Here is a 15774-nt window from a genome sequence, read left to right on the forward strand (position 1 = left end):
AATTTGGGGCGCCTGGATGGCTCAGTTGGTTGAGCATCTGCCTTCGGCTCAGGTCATGACCCCAGGGTCCCGGGATCGAGCCCCACACGGGGCTCCCGGCTCAGTGGGGAGCCTGCTTCTCCCTCTGGCTCTGCCCCTCCTCCTTGCTGTTGTGTGCACATGTGCTCTTTCTCACTCTCTCTCAAAATGGATGAATAAAATCTTAAAAAAAAAAAATCACAAAATATAAAACTTGTGGCTTCAAAAGACACCATTAAGAAAGTGAAAAGACAACCAGCAGAAAGGGAGGAAATATGTGCAAATTATCTCCTGATAAGGGACTTTTATTTGGAACATATAAAGAACTCAAACACTCAACAACAAAAGACAACCCAATTAAACAATGGGCAAAGAATGCAAATAGACATTTCTCCCAAGAAAGAGATGCAAATGGTTAAAAAGCACATGACAAGATGGTTAACATCACTGGCCATCAGGGAACTGCCGATCAAAACAACAGGGAGGGATCACCTCACACCCATGAAGAGGGCTATGATAAAGGAGATAACAAGGGTTGGTGGGAACTTGGAGAATTTGTAACCCTCATTCATTACTGGTGGGAATGTAAGACGGTGAGGCCACTTTGTTTGGCAGTTTTTCTAAAAGTTAAGCACAGAGTTACCACCTGATCCAGCAATTCCACTCTGAGGAATATATACAAAATGAAAAGCATGTCCACACTAAAAACTTACACATAAATGTTCACAGTAGCACCATTCATGATAGCCAAAAAATAGAAACAACCCCAATGTGGCATAGCCATACCACGGAATATTACTCAGCCATAAAAAAGAACGAAGAACGGATACATTCTACAACATGGATGAAAGTGAAGGAAGCCAGGCACGGAAGACCACACGTTGTAGGATTCCATTTATGTGAAATGTCCAGAACAGGCAAATCCCAAGGGAGAGAAAGTAGATTAGTTGTTGCTGGGGGCATGGAAGGGGGGAGGGGGTGGGGGTGGAAGGGATGTGACTGGTGATGGGTATGGGGTTTATTTCGGGAATTAGACAGTGGTGATGACTGCACAACTCTGTGAATGTACTAAAAATCAGTGAACTGTGTATTCCAAAGGAGTGAGAGGTAGGATATGTGAATTCAATAAAGTTATTTTAAAAAAACACCAGAGGTCATGCAAGAAAAAACAAAACAAAAAAAAGAACTTACAGGAGGAAATTGATCTCTTCTAGCTAACGTGCTCCAGTGGCAACAAGCAAGTATGTTACCAGTATTTAGACTATCAGAATTTGTATTATAAACGTCCACTTTCAAAGGTACCATTTTTGGGACCAGAAAACTGCATATGGCTGAAGTGCTCAAAACACCAGTGTCTACATCAACCACCTGTCTATAGGAGGCTGACCAGTCAAGCTAGACTCACTGAGCTGAGTTGGACAAAAGCGAATTCTCTAAAAAGAGAATTAAGTTACTTTCTGTATGTTAGAAAGAGGTGTGGATCAGGACTAAGCAATTACCTAGACAGAGGAAAAGCAAACCACAAGAGAATGTCACCAAAACTTTAACTCATCACTTCCCGCTTCCAAGGGGACGCCAAGGGCAGGATCCCACCCTGAGTCATATCCCGGAGTAAATCCGCCTGGCTGACCAGGAGTAAGGCACTGCAGGACTGCTAGGAGGCAGGGTTGCCCTGAGGGAGGCCAGTTTCAAAAGACCACACATATACACCAGACACTCCATTTCCCTCAATGCCCTGTTATCTATACCCCCAGCATGAGGTCATCAAAAATTTCCTCTAGCCTTGTGGTTGTTGCACCTAAGCCCCCTAGGGTGACAAATCCTTCCAGTATCCTGTCAGTGGCACACTGGACAGGGTGCGCCTTATGTGCGGGTCTCAGGGTTAGGCACGGCAGGCGAGCAGGGGAAAAGAGAGGTTCACTGCACAGTACCCGCCAACAGAGAGCTCATGCTGCAACCAGGGAGCGGGACAGGCACACGGGAAAAACAGAAACTGAGCCTGGGCAAACCTGGGGCCTGGGTAAGAAATGGAACAGGGAGAATTTGAGAAAGTTCCCACATGCACGAATTCTATATATATTGTACCTAGAATACAAAAATGTGTCCAATACGGGAGGCAGGTAGGCAAGTGTAAAAAAGAGCATGGGCTCTGGAGTCAGACAGCCTGGGTTTAATTCCTGGCCCTGCCGCTCCCTGCTGTGTGACCGGGGGCACGTGGCTTAACCTCTCTGGGCCTTAGCTTCCTCATCTATAAAACCAAGATAAGAGAACGTGGTAAGGAGTCATATATGTGAGTAGAAGTCTTAAAACAATTGTGTGGCCCATGAATGTTAGCTATTTGTATCGTAAGATTTGGTGATCATGTCTAAACATATCATTTATAATTTTATAGACTTTCAACAGTTTATTCCAGTATGACAAAACCACTAGGTATCTTGTTTTAAAAGGTCCCGGCCATTTTCAATTACATACAGATATTCCGAGGGGGAGAAAGTGCACTGTTTAAGAAAAAGGCTTTAAAGCAGCCCGGCCTTCACAAGTGAGCCAAAGGACTCTAACGTACAGAGTGAAAAAACCTAAAATGATGGATGCTACCGTATTCTTAAGGGAGAAGAAACGTGCTGGAATGGGTGGACGTGACCCTCTTGGTGAATCACACCATGAATGACAACCCTCTCGAGGCAGGGGAGGGACGCCGGAACAGAAGGAAGATTTGTGTTCTCAGGGAGACCTAGGAGGTGGCAGAGCTGCTGCTGTGCCTGGAGCTCAGGCATCCGTGTGTCAACCCTTCGCTGCCCCTGGCAGAGGAGAGGGTGGGTGATGCCGGAATGAGCCGCCCCAGAAGGTGACTCAGGAAAAGAAGTTGAAGGAAACCTCCCACTGGAAAACCTGTTTGTACCTACATCCTACGACTCATTAAATACAACTCCTCTCAAGGTCTGCAAGGAAGGTCTAATTGTTTACTGGATAATCTGTCTAGCTCTGGAACTAATTATAGCATCACTGGTTGACACCTGCTCTTCGGTCTTAAGGATCTCGCCTCTAGAAACGAGCAGTAGCCGCTGACCACGTGTGGCTCCTGGGCACTTACAATGTGGTGAGTTCAGCAGCAGACAGGCTTTAAGTATAAAATCCACCCCAGGTTTTGAAGACTCCGTATGAAAAGAAAAAAATTATTACTTTTAAATAAAATAAATTATTTAAAAATACTGACTTCATGTAGAAATGATTATACTTCAGATACACTGGTTTAAACAAAATAGATTATTAAACTTAATTTCCCCTTTCTTTGGACTTTTTAAATGCAGTTCTCATTATATTTCTACTGGCAGGGCTGCTCTAGACCAGCCTTGTCCCATAGAACTTTCTGTGATGATGGGAATGTTCCTTTATTTGTGCGGTCCAGGAAGGTCATCACTGCTCAGTCCCATGTGGCCCGGAAGCACTTGAAACGTGCCTAAATGAGGAACTGAATTCTTCGTTGTAATGTATTTCTATTTAAACAGCCCCACAGGGTTCAGTGGTTAGTGGACAGCACAGTCTAGACCAGGAGTGGCAAAATATGGCTCAAAGACCCAATTCTGCCCACTGCCTATTTTTCTAAATACAGTTATATTGAAACACAGCCCTTCTTGCTTGTGTATGTATGGTCTACAGCTGCTTTGTGCTGCAAGAGCAGGGCAGTTGTGACAGTGTGTGGCCCACAGAACCGAAAATACGTATTAGCTGGCCCCTTACCGAAAACGTTTGCCAACTGATATTCTAGAACATCATTTTCCAAAATAGTATTCCATAGAAAAGGACTCCATGGGACATTAATAGACATGCTCCACCACTGTGGATTAGCAAAGGGGACAGAGCAGGGAGCTCTACCAAGCTAATTTGACCCCAACACTCCCTCTGCCCTAAGTTGTTATTATCTTAGGGATTAAGATCAGCAGGTTACCTTATTAACATCTTCCCCCAAGTCAGTGCTCCTTTCAACAGTTTAAGAATGTTCCAGACACAAAGACACAGCTTTGTGTACACGGCGATTCTCTGAATTGCAGGCATAATTTCTACATGGAACTATTTAGCTTCGTATGTATTTTGTATCTCCTAACTAAGTGAAGACAAACAGCACATCCTCTCTGGGCCTCCAGATTCGAACATTTTAAACCCGTGTTCACAACACTACTCCCTTAACCCTCTGCTTGGCCCTTTGCTGAGCCTCCTCCAGCTCTCGGGTTCTCTATATCGATTAAAAGCTCAAAAGGAAAAATGCTTGTGTCTCGGGCCCTTGGCACAATGAAAAGCAATTCACTTTGAAAAACTTCCTTCAACTCATGCTGCAAAAAATTCAGGGACACAGACAGAAGAGCTGCCACAGATGCGTCACAATCGGAAGAAAGACACTTCCTGTGAATTCGGACAAAGTGGGCAGCCCACACCGAACATAAGGAACAGGAGAAAAGGAAAGCGAGGGGAGGAAGCCTCCCGAAGTACGCCAACCCCTCAGATGGAGTTTACCACTTACCGCAGCGCTAGAGAAAAGGTTGCAGTTAAAGTGCCTTTGGACAGACAAGGCCGGGGTCTCGCCAGGCCACGGGTTAATAATATCTGAAAAAGAACATTTTAACTGGTCAGGGGACAATGCCAACTATATATTCACTTGTACGTAAAAAAGCAGCACAGAAGTAAAATGAGGGCTTCAGATAAAAAACTCTACTGGAATGTTTTCTGAAAGTGAAGGGAGAGCAAAGTGAGGGTTAGGGTTAGGGTTAGGGGTTAGGGTTATCGCCTTCATACACCTCTCTTGATATCGTATTTAAAATTTTGAAATAATAAAGAGCTAAAAAAGTTAATGGCCAGTGAAAAGAACACCAGACTTAAATCTCGCCTGTGTGTTCTTCCTACATTCTGGTATCCAAAAGCTTCCTCACAGAGATGAACGGCTGACGACACGACCTCTGGCCAGCATGCCACCTCACAGGGTTTGTTTGAGGAGAAAAGGCAACCCGATCAGGAAGGAGCCCATCTCAGTACCAGGCAGAAGGCAGGGCTAAATCAATGCAACTTCTTAAACTCGAAATTTCCAAAGTGCTTTTAAACAGCGGTTAGAGTTCTGACAATTCCCTGGGGGTGTGAGATGGCAGTCAGGGGCAGTGTGGACAGAAGGTGTTTGAGGACACAGCAAGAAAGGTAATTCCAGACACCACCCAAGAAGGAACCTGAGGGAACCAAGCCCTGAGGCCTCCTTCCCAACTTTAAATGTCAAGTGGCTGGGTTATTCCTGGAGCCAAAGATGGAGCACGATAAAGGGATCCCAGGGCCACTGTCCTCCCTTGACACAAACCACAAGGGACTCAAGGTAGGGGAAGAGACAGGATGCCAGGCCTTAAACTCCCGTGAAAAGGTTTCTGTGGGGAGGGCACCAGATAGGCCGAAATCAGCTGTAAAAATCCAAGTTTAGGTAAGGAAGAACGAGGTCCCATGATAGGGGATGGGGGTCACAAACCTGCAGCACAGAATAAAATCCACGCTGGTTGAGATGTCCCATGATGTTTGCACAAATGTGGTTCATGGCTGGTCGAAGACTCTCCCCTAAATGAAGAAAGAAGTCTGAGAAAAAAGGCTCTGGCCTTACTGTGAACCTTTTATATGTGGTACAGAATATCACGGCCCAGGCCCGAGGCCATAAAGAAAGTAGATTTTCTCTGGCTTGCTTTCCTACTCTCCCCGCTTTGGTTCGGTACCAGAGTACAGGGAGAGGCCAATCTCCAACATTCTCTCTCCCAGAAGGTCCAGCTCAAGTGTCCCCTCTTAGGTGATGAGTCCTGTCACTTCCCTGGCCAGAAGTAACGTCCCCAGCCTCTGAGCGCCTGTAGCACCTCTCCTGATTCCGAGGGTCTGGCACTTTCTGCTCTCTGTGGCTGCCTCCTAGCACACTGGGATATGAGCTCCTTGGAACTCAAGGCCAGAACTCACCCAGTTTTAAACCACCCCCCAATGCCCCTGCCTTAAAATCACCCCTTCTTGGCCGGGAGCCTCTGCACATACAGTTGCCTCTGCTCTCAGTGTTGTCCCTCCTCTTGGCCCCGTGAACGCCTACTCTCCCTCCGGCTCTTAGCTCAGACATCGCTCCTGCAGGAGAGCCCGAGCGCCAGACACAGCGAGGCAGGTCCTCCCCCATCCGCTGAATGCTCTCGCCTCCTGTACCCTTCCTTCCAAGCACTGGCCACACTGCTGTCAGGACATGTTATGTGTTTACGTGTATAGCCTGCCTATGTTCATATACAGTCACAGATCTGTGACTTCCCTTTGGAGTCTGTCTCCCTCACCAGACTCCCTAGTGCTCTGAGGAAGGGCAGGCACACAGCAGGCGTTGGGCACCTAAAGCCCTCCGAGGGCAGTGGCCTCTCTGTCTCTGCAGTGCCTGCGCGGTATCTGGCACGGAGAAGGCTATTTGCCGAACGGATGGATGAAGCGAATGTATGAAACGCGTAAGGCTCAGTGCACTATCCGGGGAAAAGGAGGCAGCTTCACAACACAAATTCTATGGGCAAAATAGAATTATTTGCTGCTCAATGATTCTGACACGAATGACAGGCTTGAGCAAATATTATTGCTTTGAGGCTGAGGTGCTGGGGGTTTTAAAAAAATGAGGTCAGAAGGGCCAAGCCTTTACCCATAAATGCAAAGAAAGGAGAAATCGTGACACGACACTGAACATACATCCTGGATACTGCAGATGCATCTGATGGCAGCGCCAAGGGCATCTTCATCTGTACAGTTTTCGGTCTTTCCCTGAGGCTTACGGCAGTGAACAAGCTTCTCAAAAAGGTGGAAAGGTCCCCAAGCTCACTATGCAAATGCCACCTGGGAAGGGTTTTGAAGCAAGCCCCACAGACCTTTTCCACGGAGAATTTTCCACGTTGAAGTGTCTGTGAAGGTGACAAGCACTGTGAGGTACAGCGTGATGAGTCTGGAGTCCTGTAAAATTTCAGGCTGGAAACAATAGAGAGACTGAGATTAAGACATATGCCCTCCAGTCTCTGACAGCCGAGCATCCACTTACAACCTACCTGGATGCACTCGGCCTCTGAAAAGTGAGTCAGGACTGTCCGAGTTTATTCTTTTTCTCTTGGGCAACGACCACTTTGGGAGTTAAATGACAGAAGTGCTCAAGCATGGAATCTGAAATGCTCTTGGGAATTGAGAATTCTTGGAAAACAAGCTGACTGGAGCTGGCTTGCTGTGAGTACGTACGTATGCGTGCATGCATGTATGTTCAGTAAAGCAGCAGTGTAGAAATCCAATTGAACATTACAGGTACTCTAGGCTCAGATGGCTAGCTTTACCACTGCCTAGCTGTGTGATTTAGGCCAAGTCACTTACCCTCTCTGTACCCGTTTCCTCAGCTGTTGACTAGGGGTAGGATCATTGCTTTCTCCATAGGCTTGTTGTTAGAAATATATGGATTAATGTATATAAAGCACTAAGAACAGTGCCCGGCACGGAGATAACTCTATGGAATACTGGCTATTATTATAATCATAATTCATGCTTGTTGCCAGGTCAAGGCCAAGTGAGTCATTCACAAGTGCCTTGAGGGAGATGGCTACTAATGGATCACTGGAGGCTCTGGGGACATCTGCTCCATCACTCCACTACTACCTGAGTCATTGCCAAACCTCTCCCGGCATCGTGCCAAGTGAAAATGTCTGCCATTTGCAACGACTCACACCTCTGCCCACCTTCTCATAACACAAATGTGAGTACAGGACCAGGAAGGGCCAGTGGCAGTACCCCATCCCTCTTGTCACTGTGACCAGCTCAAGGTTGAGACCAGGATCCCACTGCACCTTTGAGTCCTCCCAGATTTCTAAACCAGTGGGGAGGCCTCCCTTTTCTCTTTGGTCAAGATAGGGTAAGGATTTGAGGCCAGAACTGCTGGCTACCGTGATTCCAAAAGGGAGCAGGGATGAAAGGGACAAGAAGGAGAATCCTAGAAGCTCCTGGTTCTGGTCATCCCTGGCTGCCATGTTACAGAGAACATTCTTAAAAGATATTCTCTTTCTTGCTTAGCTTGTATGTATCACTAGCTGCACTCATGTTTGGTATCTGCACTTGTAACAAGAGGCCTGACTAGTACAGTAACATAAACAATAAATTATCCGTTGTATCAAAAGAATGGAAAGAAAGCCAACAGGTTCCCAATGTTCAAAATACTGCACAGGAAAGAAGGGCTTATTATGATAACGGTATCTAACTCGCTCTCTCTCAGAACAAGGGCTCTAATAATTTCTTACTAGATTTTTTTTTTTTAAAGATTTTATTTATTTATTTATTTGAGAGCGAGCGAGCGAGAAACAGCATGAGAGAGGAGAGGGTCAGAGGGAGAAGCAGGCTCCCCGCTGAGCCGGGAGCCCGATGTGGGACTTGATCTCAGGACCCTGGGATCATGACCTGAGCAGTCGCTTAACCAACTGAGCCACCCAGGCGCCCTTTCTTACTAGATTCTGACAAACTTCCAAAGGAATAACCTATGAATGAATCACGAGGACTCTCAAAATAATGCTAAAGGCCTCCAATGAGAAGAATATATTTATAGGTGTCTTGTTTTGTTTTTACCTTGAGCTGCTCAAGAAACTCACAGCAATACCAAAGAATGTGTTTGATCTGTTTAATCCACAGGAGGGTGAGATCCTTGGAAAGAGCCAGGGACACATACCACACCTACAAGCAAGAGAAAGAGAAACATAATGGGCAGGTACGGAGACCAAATTACATACATTGTAGCTACTGGAATGGGACCAATTTGTTAGGTCCAGTGCCAGAGAAGGCAGTGGAGATGAATGGGTGAGTAAGCAGCAAGCAGTATTTATTTTAATGCTAAACCCAGAGATGAAATAGCCTAGTAAGGGAATTTAGCATCCTGAGTAAGAGGTAAGAGCAGACCATAGCTCTTGGACAATGAAGAGACTAAAAAAATCAGTTGCACTTTGTTAACGTTTTCGATCCATTCCTTACACGCAGGGCTGTGTGTACCTATGCAAAGTCATACCTAACAAAATCCTAACATTCAGCAGGAACTTTCAGAGCCAAGAGACCGGACTGAAAGCTTCCGGGAGGCTGCCCAGTCCCCATCCCGCTTACCTTGGGTTCATTCTCAGCATCCATGCTGCTCAGGATGCAGCGACACAACTTCTCAAATCTCTGCAAAGAGGCAGAGTGGGGGTTATAAATTCCCACAACCAACGGTGAAATGGGAAAGAAGCAAGTGTCCCGTGGGCACCTGGCACATGCAGGCACTTGCATGGAGCCAGATGACTCACATATCTGATCATATTTAATTCCCTCTCATAGATATGGAAACCGAGGATCAGAAAGGCTCATGAAAGGCTCTCAAACTGGTGGCCCACGAGCTGGATGATACCCACACCTGCGTTTCGGACTGGGGCTCCTTTGGAAAAACGAAATCAATCTGGCAATCTGGGCCTGCACTCCTGCAAACTAGAAGCTGTCCCCTGAATCGTGCTCTCCCAGGGGCCATTCTGTAAGCACCATGGACACGGACTTTTGCCTCACAAACTGTCACATCATTTTTCTCTTGAAATGCAAAAGGAAGGAAAGTGGAAACTAAGTTACACTGTCTATCCCAACCCTGGATCCACCCTCAAAAGTGCCATGGCCCTGGGCAGCCACCTCATTACCCGGAGCTATAGTTTCCTCATCAACAGGGGTCACCTCACTGCACCTGCCTGTCCTCATCTGTGTGTCTGTGTGTCCATCACCAGGATAATTCTGCCTCTCTCTGGGCTACAGGCTCCATGGGGCTAGAGACCTTGCGCATCTTGTTTCCTTCCAGGGCCCCAGCGCCTCGAGGAGGGTCTGGCACAATGGGACACTTAGCAGTAATGAATGTCTAATCCCTGGGAGCACAGAGGCACTCCTCAATGGTCTCGGGAGTCCTATTACAGACAACTCGCTGCTCTAGGCTGATCGTTCCAATCCCAAAGGTGCAACCAGCACATTTTGTTTGTGGTTTATAGGATTTGAGAGAAATTTCAAATTAGCTACCAATTTTTACAAATGAGCACAGGACTTCCAGCACCTCCTTTCCAAATCAGAGTAGCAGCCCACCACTGGCTAGAACACAAGAGTGGCTGCCCACTCTTGGGCATGCCACAGACACCATCACTCCCTCTGATGTCCTCACCATCTCCCATCCCCACCACCTCCCGAGGGGTTACTGCTCATTAGGATTTCTCTTATGTTTTGTCCTGTAAATGGCTTCTTTTACTCATTCACCTAATGCCGTGATGATTCTCAGCAGCACTGGGCACAATGCCTACAAAACACGTCCCAAAGAAACAGAAAGGGCAGGATGTGGCAGTCACAGAGTCTATCTCGCAGACTTGCTGTAAGGCCTAAATGAATTCATATTTATAAAATACTTTAAAAAGACCTGGCCGATGGGGAAGCAGAGTGTTCGCTATTGTTTTACCTCATTATCCTCTTTAATTCTGAACAGGAACAGCAGTTTCCTGGCAATCTTAAAAATACAAAGTGCGCTTCTTTTACTGGACTCAGCATCATCTACTTTAAAAAACTCATCGATCTCTCTCCTGGGGAGGGAGGAAAGGATAAGAAAAGAAAAGGAAGGACATTTTAAATTAGCTCACAGCAGCTGGAAGGCTTTTCAAGAACTATAGGAGAAAACACCACCTTTTCTTGCTATTAATTGGGAGCAAGGGAGAATGTGCTGAGTCCCTGGCACCCACCTGATTTCTCTCTGCAGCCGACTCCGACACAGGAAACTCCGAACATGGGCCTGAATCTCAACGGCTGCCCGCTCCCGCTCCTTCTGCACGAGCCTTTCCTCTCGAGCCTGACGGGCCCTATCGATGAACCATGCTCTCGAGGTCTGAGAAACGGTGAACATGTTTGCAAACTTGCACGAACCCTGCAGGGAAAATGGTGAGCAGCCTCTATAGGTCATTCCAGGAAAAAAAACACACAGGAAGGGGCTCAGGAGCCAAGGGCAGGCAGGCACTTGGGCAGCAAAGAGCTAGTAGGGACCCTTCTGCGCCCTCCAAAAGGGCTAATAGCTCTCCTGGCACAAGTCTCAACTTCCTATCGGCTCCTTTCACTTGACTCATCTAGACCAGCGATGCTTTTTCCTGTATTAAATAATTACATCTTCTTAAGAGAAAGAGCACAGCATCTGCCATAGGGTATGGGCTCCGTAATCGTTTAACAGATGAACAAAGTATGAATTGATTCCATCCATAAAGCTGTAATGCAAACCAGGCATCCTCCAGGTCAAAGGTTCCTAGATAACCGAATTTTCTGGAACAGTCTAACACTGAGCAGTCAAATTTATTTTGCCAAGTCAAGACTTGGAGGAAAAAAATAAAAACAATCATTTACTGTCATTATTTCATTCAGCCATTCATGCAACAAATATTTACTGGCACTTATCTTGTGCCTACCACAAAAGAAACCCTTAATTTTTTTGGAAAAAGGGACATTTTCATGCTAAAAAAGCCAAATGTGATTCCAGAATGCAAGACAATCTGTTAAATTGAATATGTTTGGTTTTCTGTAGAACTTACTCTGCTGTCCTGACTGATCCCATCTTGCCAACGGCCGAGGAAGACTCTGGAGCAGAACTCTGCCATCCACTGACTGGCATGTTTTGGACAGAGCCTCTCAATTATCCATTACATTTTTATCTAAATCACCAGTAACTGTCTTTTCTCAAAGGGGTGGCTTTGGCTATCAGCCTAGCGCACCCAACACTGGCCCAGGGAGCCTCCCACACTGAGATGATTTCTTTGGATGCTTGAAAACTGTCATTCTGTCCCAAATATATAATCAGCCCAGCTGACAAAATGACTGAAATCGATTACTCAGAAATCCCGACTTCAGGAAAACAATCTCTTTACTATGTTACCTCCCTCAAAGCAGTGCCCATGTGAAAACACCATTAAGAATAAAAAGCTCATTCAGGGCTCCCCCCATGTCAACCTACCGAGGGGCCTCTGTGATCCCTTTTCAACAGGGATTCACATCTGTTAAATAACAAGTCTTTCCCAACACGTGGGTCTCTCATCAAATGAACAAAGCCCACCTGATCACAGAAGGGAGGGTAAGAAGGCAGGGGAGGAAAAGAGAACAGTCTTCTCAATCACCTGCTCTCTCTGCCCAAGCAAGTCTGGAGAGCTCACCTGAGGACCTGCCTGTGACACAGAAACGCCAGGTAATCATTAGTGATGTTGTCGAGGACTCACAGCTGAGGGCAGCTTCTTGCTTCAGAGGAGCGTGTCTTTTCTGGCAAAAGCAGAAGGAAGAAAAAAAAAGTCCAGATTCAGGGTTAAGTTTTTTTTTTTTTTTAAGATTTTATTTATTTATTCATGAGAGAGAGAGAGAGAGAGGCAGAGGGAGAACCAGGCTCCCAAGGAGCAGAGAGCCCGATGCGGGACTCGATCCCAGGACCCTGGGATCATGACCTGAGCCAAACGCAGACGCTTAACCATCTGAGCCACCCAGGCGCCCCAGGGTTAAGTTTTATAGGTAGGGCATCCTAGATCTTTCTCACTGAATAAAAATAATAAAAAATGCTTCTGGCTTAAAACAACACTAGTGTCCTTTTTAGTTAACGTCTGATCTAAATGTTACACCGTATCTCCCCAGGCCTTCAGTTTAAAGGGAACAGACTGAAAACAATCCAGAGAAGCTGAATTAAAGCTGTACTTGCTTTATGATAGTAAGAACAGAGGGGACGGAATGTTAAAAAGCCACTGAAAATTATGTTTGACATTTTTTAACAATATGAAAAATGTTTACGCCGGAGAAATGAAAAAAAAGCTGGCTGTGAACCAATATGATCCCAATTACACAATGAAAAAGAAAAATGCATGTGCACACAGAGGCACAAAGCTGGGAAAAATACACCAACATGTTGAGGGCGGTTGTTTGAGGTAGGAAGTTCTGTTTCCTTAACTAGCCTGTTTTCTAAAATTTCTGCAGAAAGCACATGGTGAGGCAGCATGGCACTGAGAAGCACACATGCTTTGGAGTCACACAGAGCTGGAGCCAGTCCCCAGCTCTGCCAGGGACTGCAGAGAAATGCCTCAGAGGCTTTCTGCCTTCATCTCTTAATTGGCAGAGGCAAAGGGGGACCAAATGAGATGGTGTATGTCAAATACCTATCAAGGTGGCTGACAGAGTGCACAGCCAATAAGTAATCAATGCATTATTTTTACAGACATGAATTTTGGGGTTTGTTTTGTTTTTTTAACTTCTTTGGTAGGGGCGCCTGGGTGGTTCAGTTGGTTGAGTGTCTGCCTTTGGCTCAGGTCATGATCCCGGGGGTCTGGGATCTGGCCTTGCAACTGAGTCGGGGCTCCCTGCTCAGTGGGGAGTCTGCTTCTCCCTCTGCCCCTCCCCCTGCTTGTGCTCCCTCTCTCAAATAAAATCTTTTTTTTTTTTTTTTAAGATTTTATTTATTCATTCAAACACGGAGAGAGAGAGAGAGCACGAGCAGGAGGAGAGGCAGAGGGAGAAGCAGGCTCCCCGCTGAGCCAGGAGCTGGACATGGGGCTCGATCCCAGGACCCTGGGATCATGACCGGAGCCGAAGGCAGATGCTTAACCATCTGAGCCACCCAGACGCCCCTCAAATAAAATCTTTAAAAAAAAAAAAAACTTCAGTAGAGGCTCTCATCTGCATAGTCACACAGGTTCTTTGGGTAGGAAATAGTGCTGGGACCAGTACATTCTTCACCCATTAAATTTTGTCCTATCCCTGGGTGCACTAAGATTCACCAGTCCTGTCACTTGGGCTAGGACCCTGTTTAGATTGAGTAACAGCTTCAAGCTCCTGAGAGCTGCCAAAGAAAGGGCCCAAGCCATCAGTACAGTGGTCTGATCATTCTTTAACATGTAGACAGTCCCTCACGGGGGGTGGTGCGCACAAGGTGTGAGGAGGAGAGTGAGCCTCTTCTCAATGGGAAAACCGGAGGACGCATAGGCAAACTGTGACAAGGTAGCTGTAAGACTACCTCAAAACTTTTACTTCTCCCAGGGGGCCTTGCAGAACAGCTCTTCCTTGAAATTTCCATCCCCTCAGCAATACGATATGTTTCTGTTTACACCATAGTCTGTACTTTGCAGTTTTTCTAATTCCTTCTTATTCACTTCTTCTATGTGCCTAGAATCTACTAGTTATCAAAGAAATAAAGCTCATTATGAAGTCTTTATATATTCAAAGTTACTGTAATGAAAGATTACACAAACTGACATAATCAAAGAAAAGGCTGTATGTAGTAGAAAAAACCCTGGATCAAAGTACCCTTGGTTCTTTTTAGTTCTGATTCTACCTCATTTGGCCAAATTGCTTATCCGCTTTAGGCCTTAGTTTCTTTATCTGTAAGTTGAGGATAATAGTACCTACCTCCTAGGGGTGCTAAAAGAATTAGTTGAAACATTTACACTTCTATTGTGACCTAGTCAACATGACACTCTGACAGGATTAAGTGGGAAATTTTTAACAAGGAGTATCTGAAAGCAGATAGCAGGTAACTGAGCTTTACTGTTATCATCTAGGCTTAAAAAACAAACAAACAACAACAAACAACAAAAAGCTTACCATCCAGTTAGGGAAACGATATATGTGGAAAAATTAGAAACACAAGAGGTTGGTGATAACCGAGATTATTTAAAAAGCAAAAAGGAAAACAGTTGATTAAATATCCATTATGCGTCACGTCCCTTCTACATAGTAAGACCAGCAACCATGTGAGATCATTTAGTTATGTCCCATAGTCCATGTTAGACCATTATTAAGGGGCAGAGCCAAGATTTTAATACTAAGAGACAGGACTCAGACACTTTTCTACTTCTGTATTCCCATGGTATCTGCTCAAAATCAGTCTTCCCTGGATGAGGTCAGCTTCATGGAGAATTATCAAAGAGTCCAGAGAGTATCATCCAAAGGTGAAGCATCATAAATATCAACTGCTGTCTGAGCCCAAGAGGATTTCCCCGCTATGGTGGAAGAGCTGGGCAGCCAAGTTTAGTGACAACCACCATTTGTTAGGGGGGTTCATGTATCAGACACTGCACAGATATTTAACTAATTTTGTCTTTCAACAGCCCTTGAAGGTCTCAGGGGTCCAATTTTTAAAGAATAGGCAACAGGACTTAGACTATTAAGAACAACAGCTATCATTTATTGAAGGCTACAGCCTATCCAGGTACGTGTAATTATCAATCCCACCTTCACACAGAGAAAATGAAATGTAAATGGGACATGACTTGGGCGCCTGGGTGGCTCAGTCCTTAAGCGTCTGCCTTCGGCTCAGGTCATGATTCCAGGTCCTGGGATCGAGCCCCGCATCGGGCTCCCTGCTCTGCGGGAAGCCTGCTTCTCCTTCTCCCACTCCCCCTGCTTGTGTTCCCTCTCTCGCTGTCTCTCTGTCAAATAAATAAATAAAATCTTTAAAAAAAAAGGGGGGGGGGACATGACTTGTGAGAGGTCACTAGACTCCTGAATTCGAAGCCACCTCTAACGCCAAAGCTATTAGTTAAGTGAAACAGACAAGACCAAGGGACTCTGTCACTCACAGGACAGCAAAGAAAAGCTGAGTAGGCAAGGCTGCCGCTAGGGCTAAGTTTGCGTCCATTTACACCAAGTTTTTCTTATTGAAATCATTAACACCAGCTGTCTCTACTGAGAGAGCTGAGTGTCAGATACTAAAACTTGTTA

At 45.7% G+C, this 15774-nt stretch overlaps 1 protein-coding gene across 3 annotated transcripts in view; it reads right to left on the reverse strand.

The window, feature by feature from the left end:
- UBE3B (ubiquitin protein ligase E3B) overlaps nt 1-15774 on the reverse strand; it is a 51580-nt gene that overhangs the window by 35259 nt on the left and 547 nt on the right. For all 3 annotated transcript variants that reach the window (XM_035017187.1, XM_035017188.1, XM_035017189.1), the window contains exons 2-9: nt 12234-12336; nt 10785-10966; nt 10508-10628; nt 9157-9216; nt 8632-8736; nt 6909-7005; nt 5516-5601; nt 4535-4617 (exon numbers count right to left, since the gene is read on the reverse strand). In XM_035017187.1, coding sequence (XP_034873078.1) covers nt 4535-4617; nt 5516-5601; nt 6909-7005; nt 8632-8736; nt 9157-9216; nt 10508-10628; nt 10785-10945 — 713 coding nt within the window. In that variant the 5' untranslated portion in view covers nt 10946-10966; nt 12234-12336. The remainder of the gene's footprint in view (nt 1-4534; nt 4618-5515; nt 5602-6908; nt 7006-8631; nt 8737-9156; nt 9217-10507; nt 10629-10784; nt 10967-12233; nt 12337-15774) is intronic.

The sequence above is a fragment of the Mirounga leonina genome, unplaced genomic scaffold, assembly GCF_011800145.1.
Source record: "Mirounga leonina isolate KUSES-001 unplaced genomic scaffold, KU_Mleo_1.0 Mir_171, whole genome shotgun sequence".
Taxonomy (NCBI): Eukaryota; Metazoa; Chordata; class Mammalia; order Carnivora; family Phocidae; genus Mirounga; species Mirounga leonina.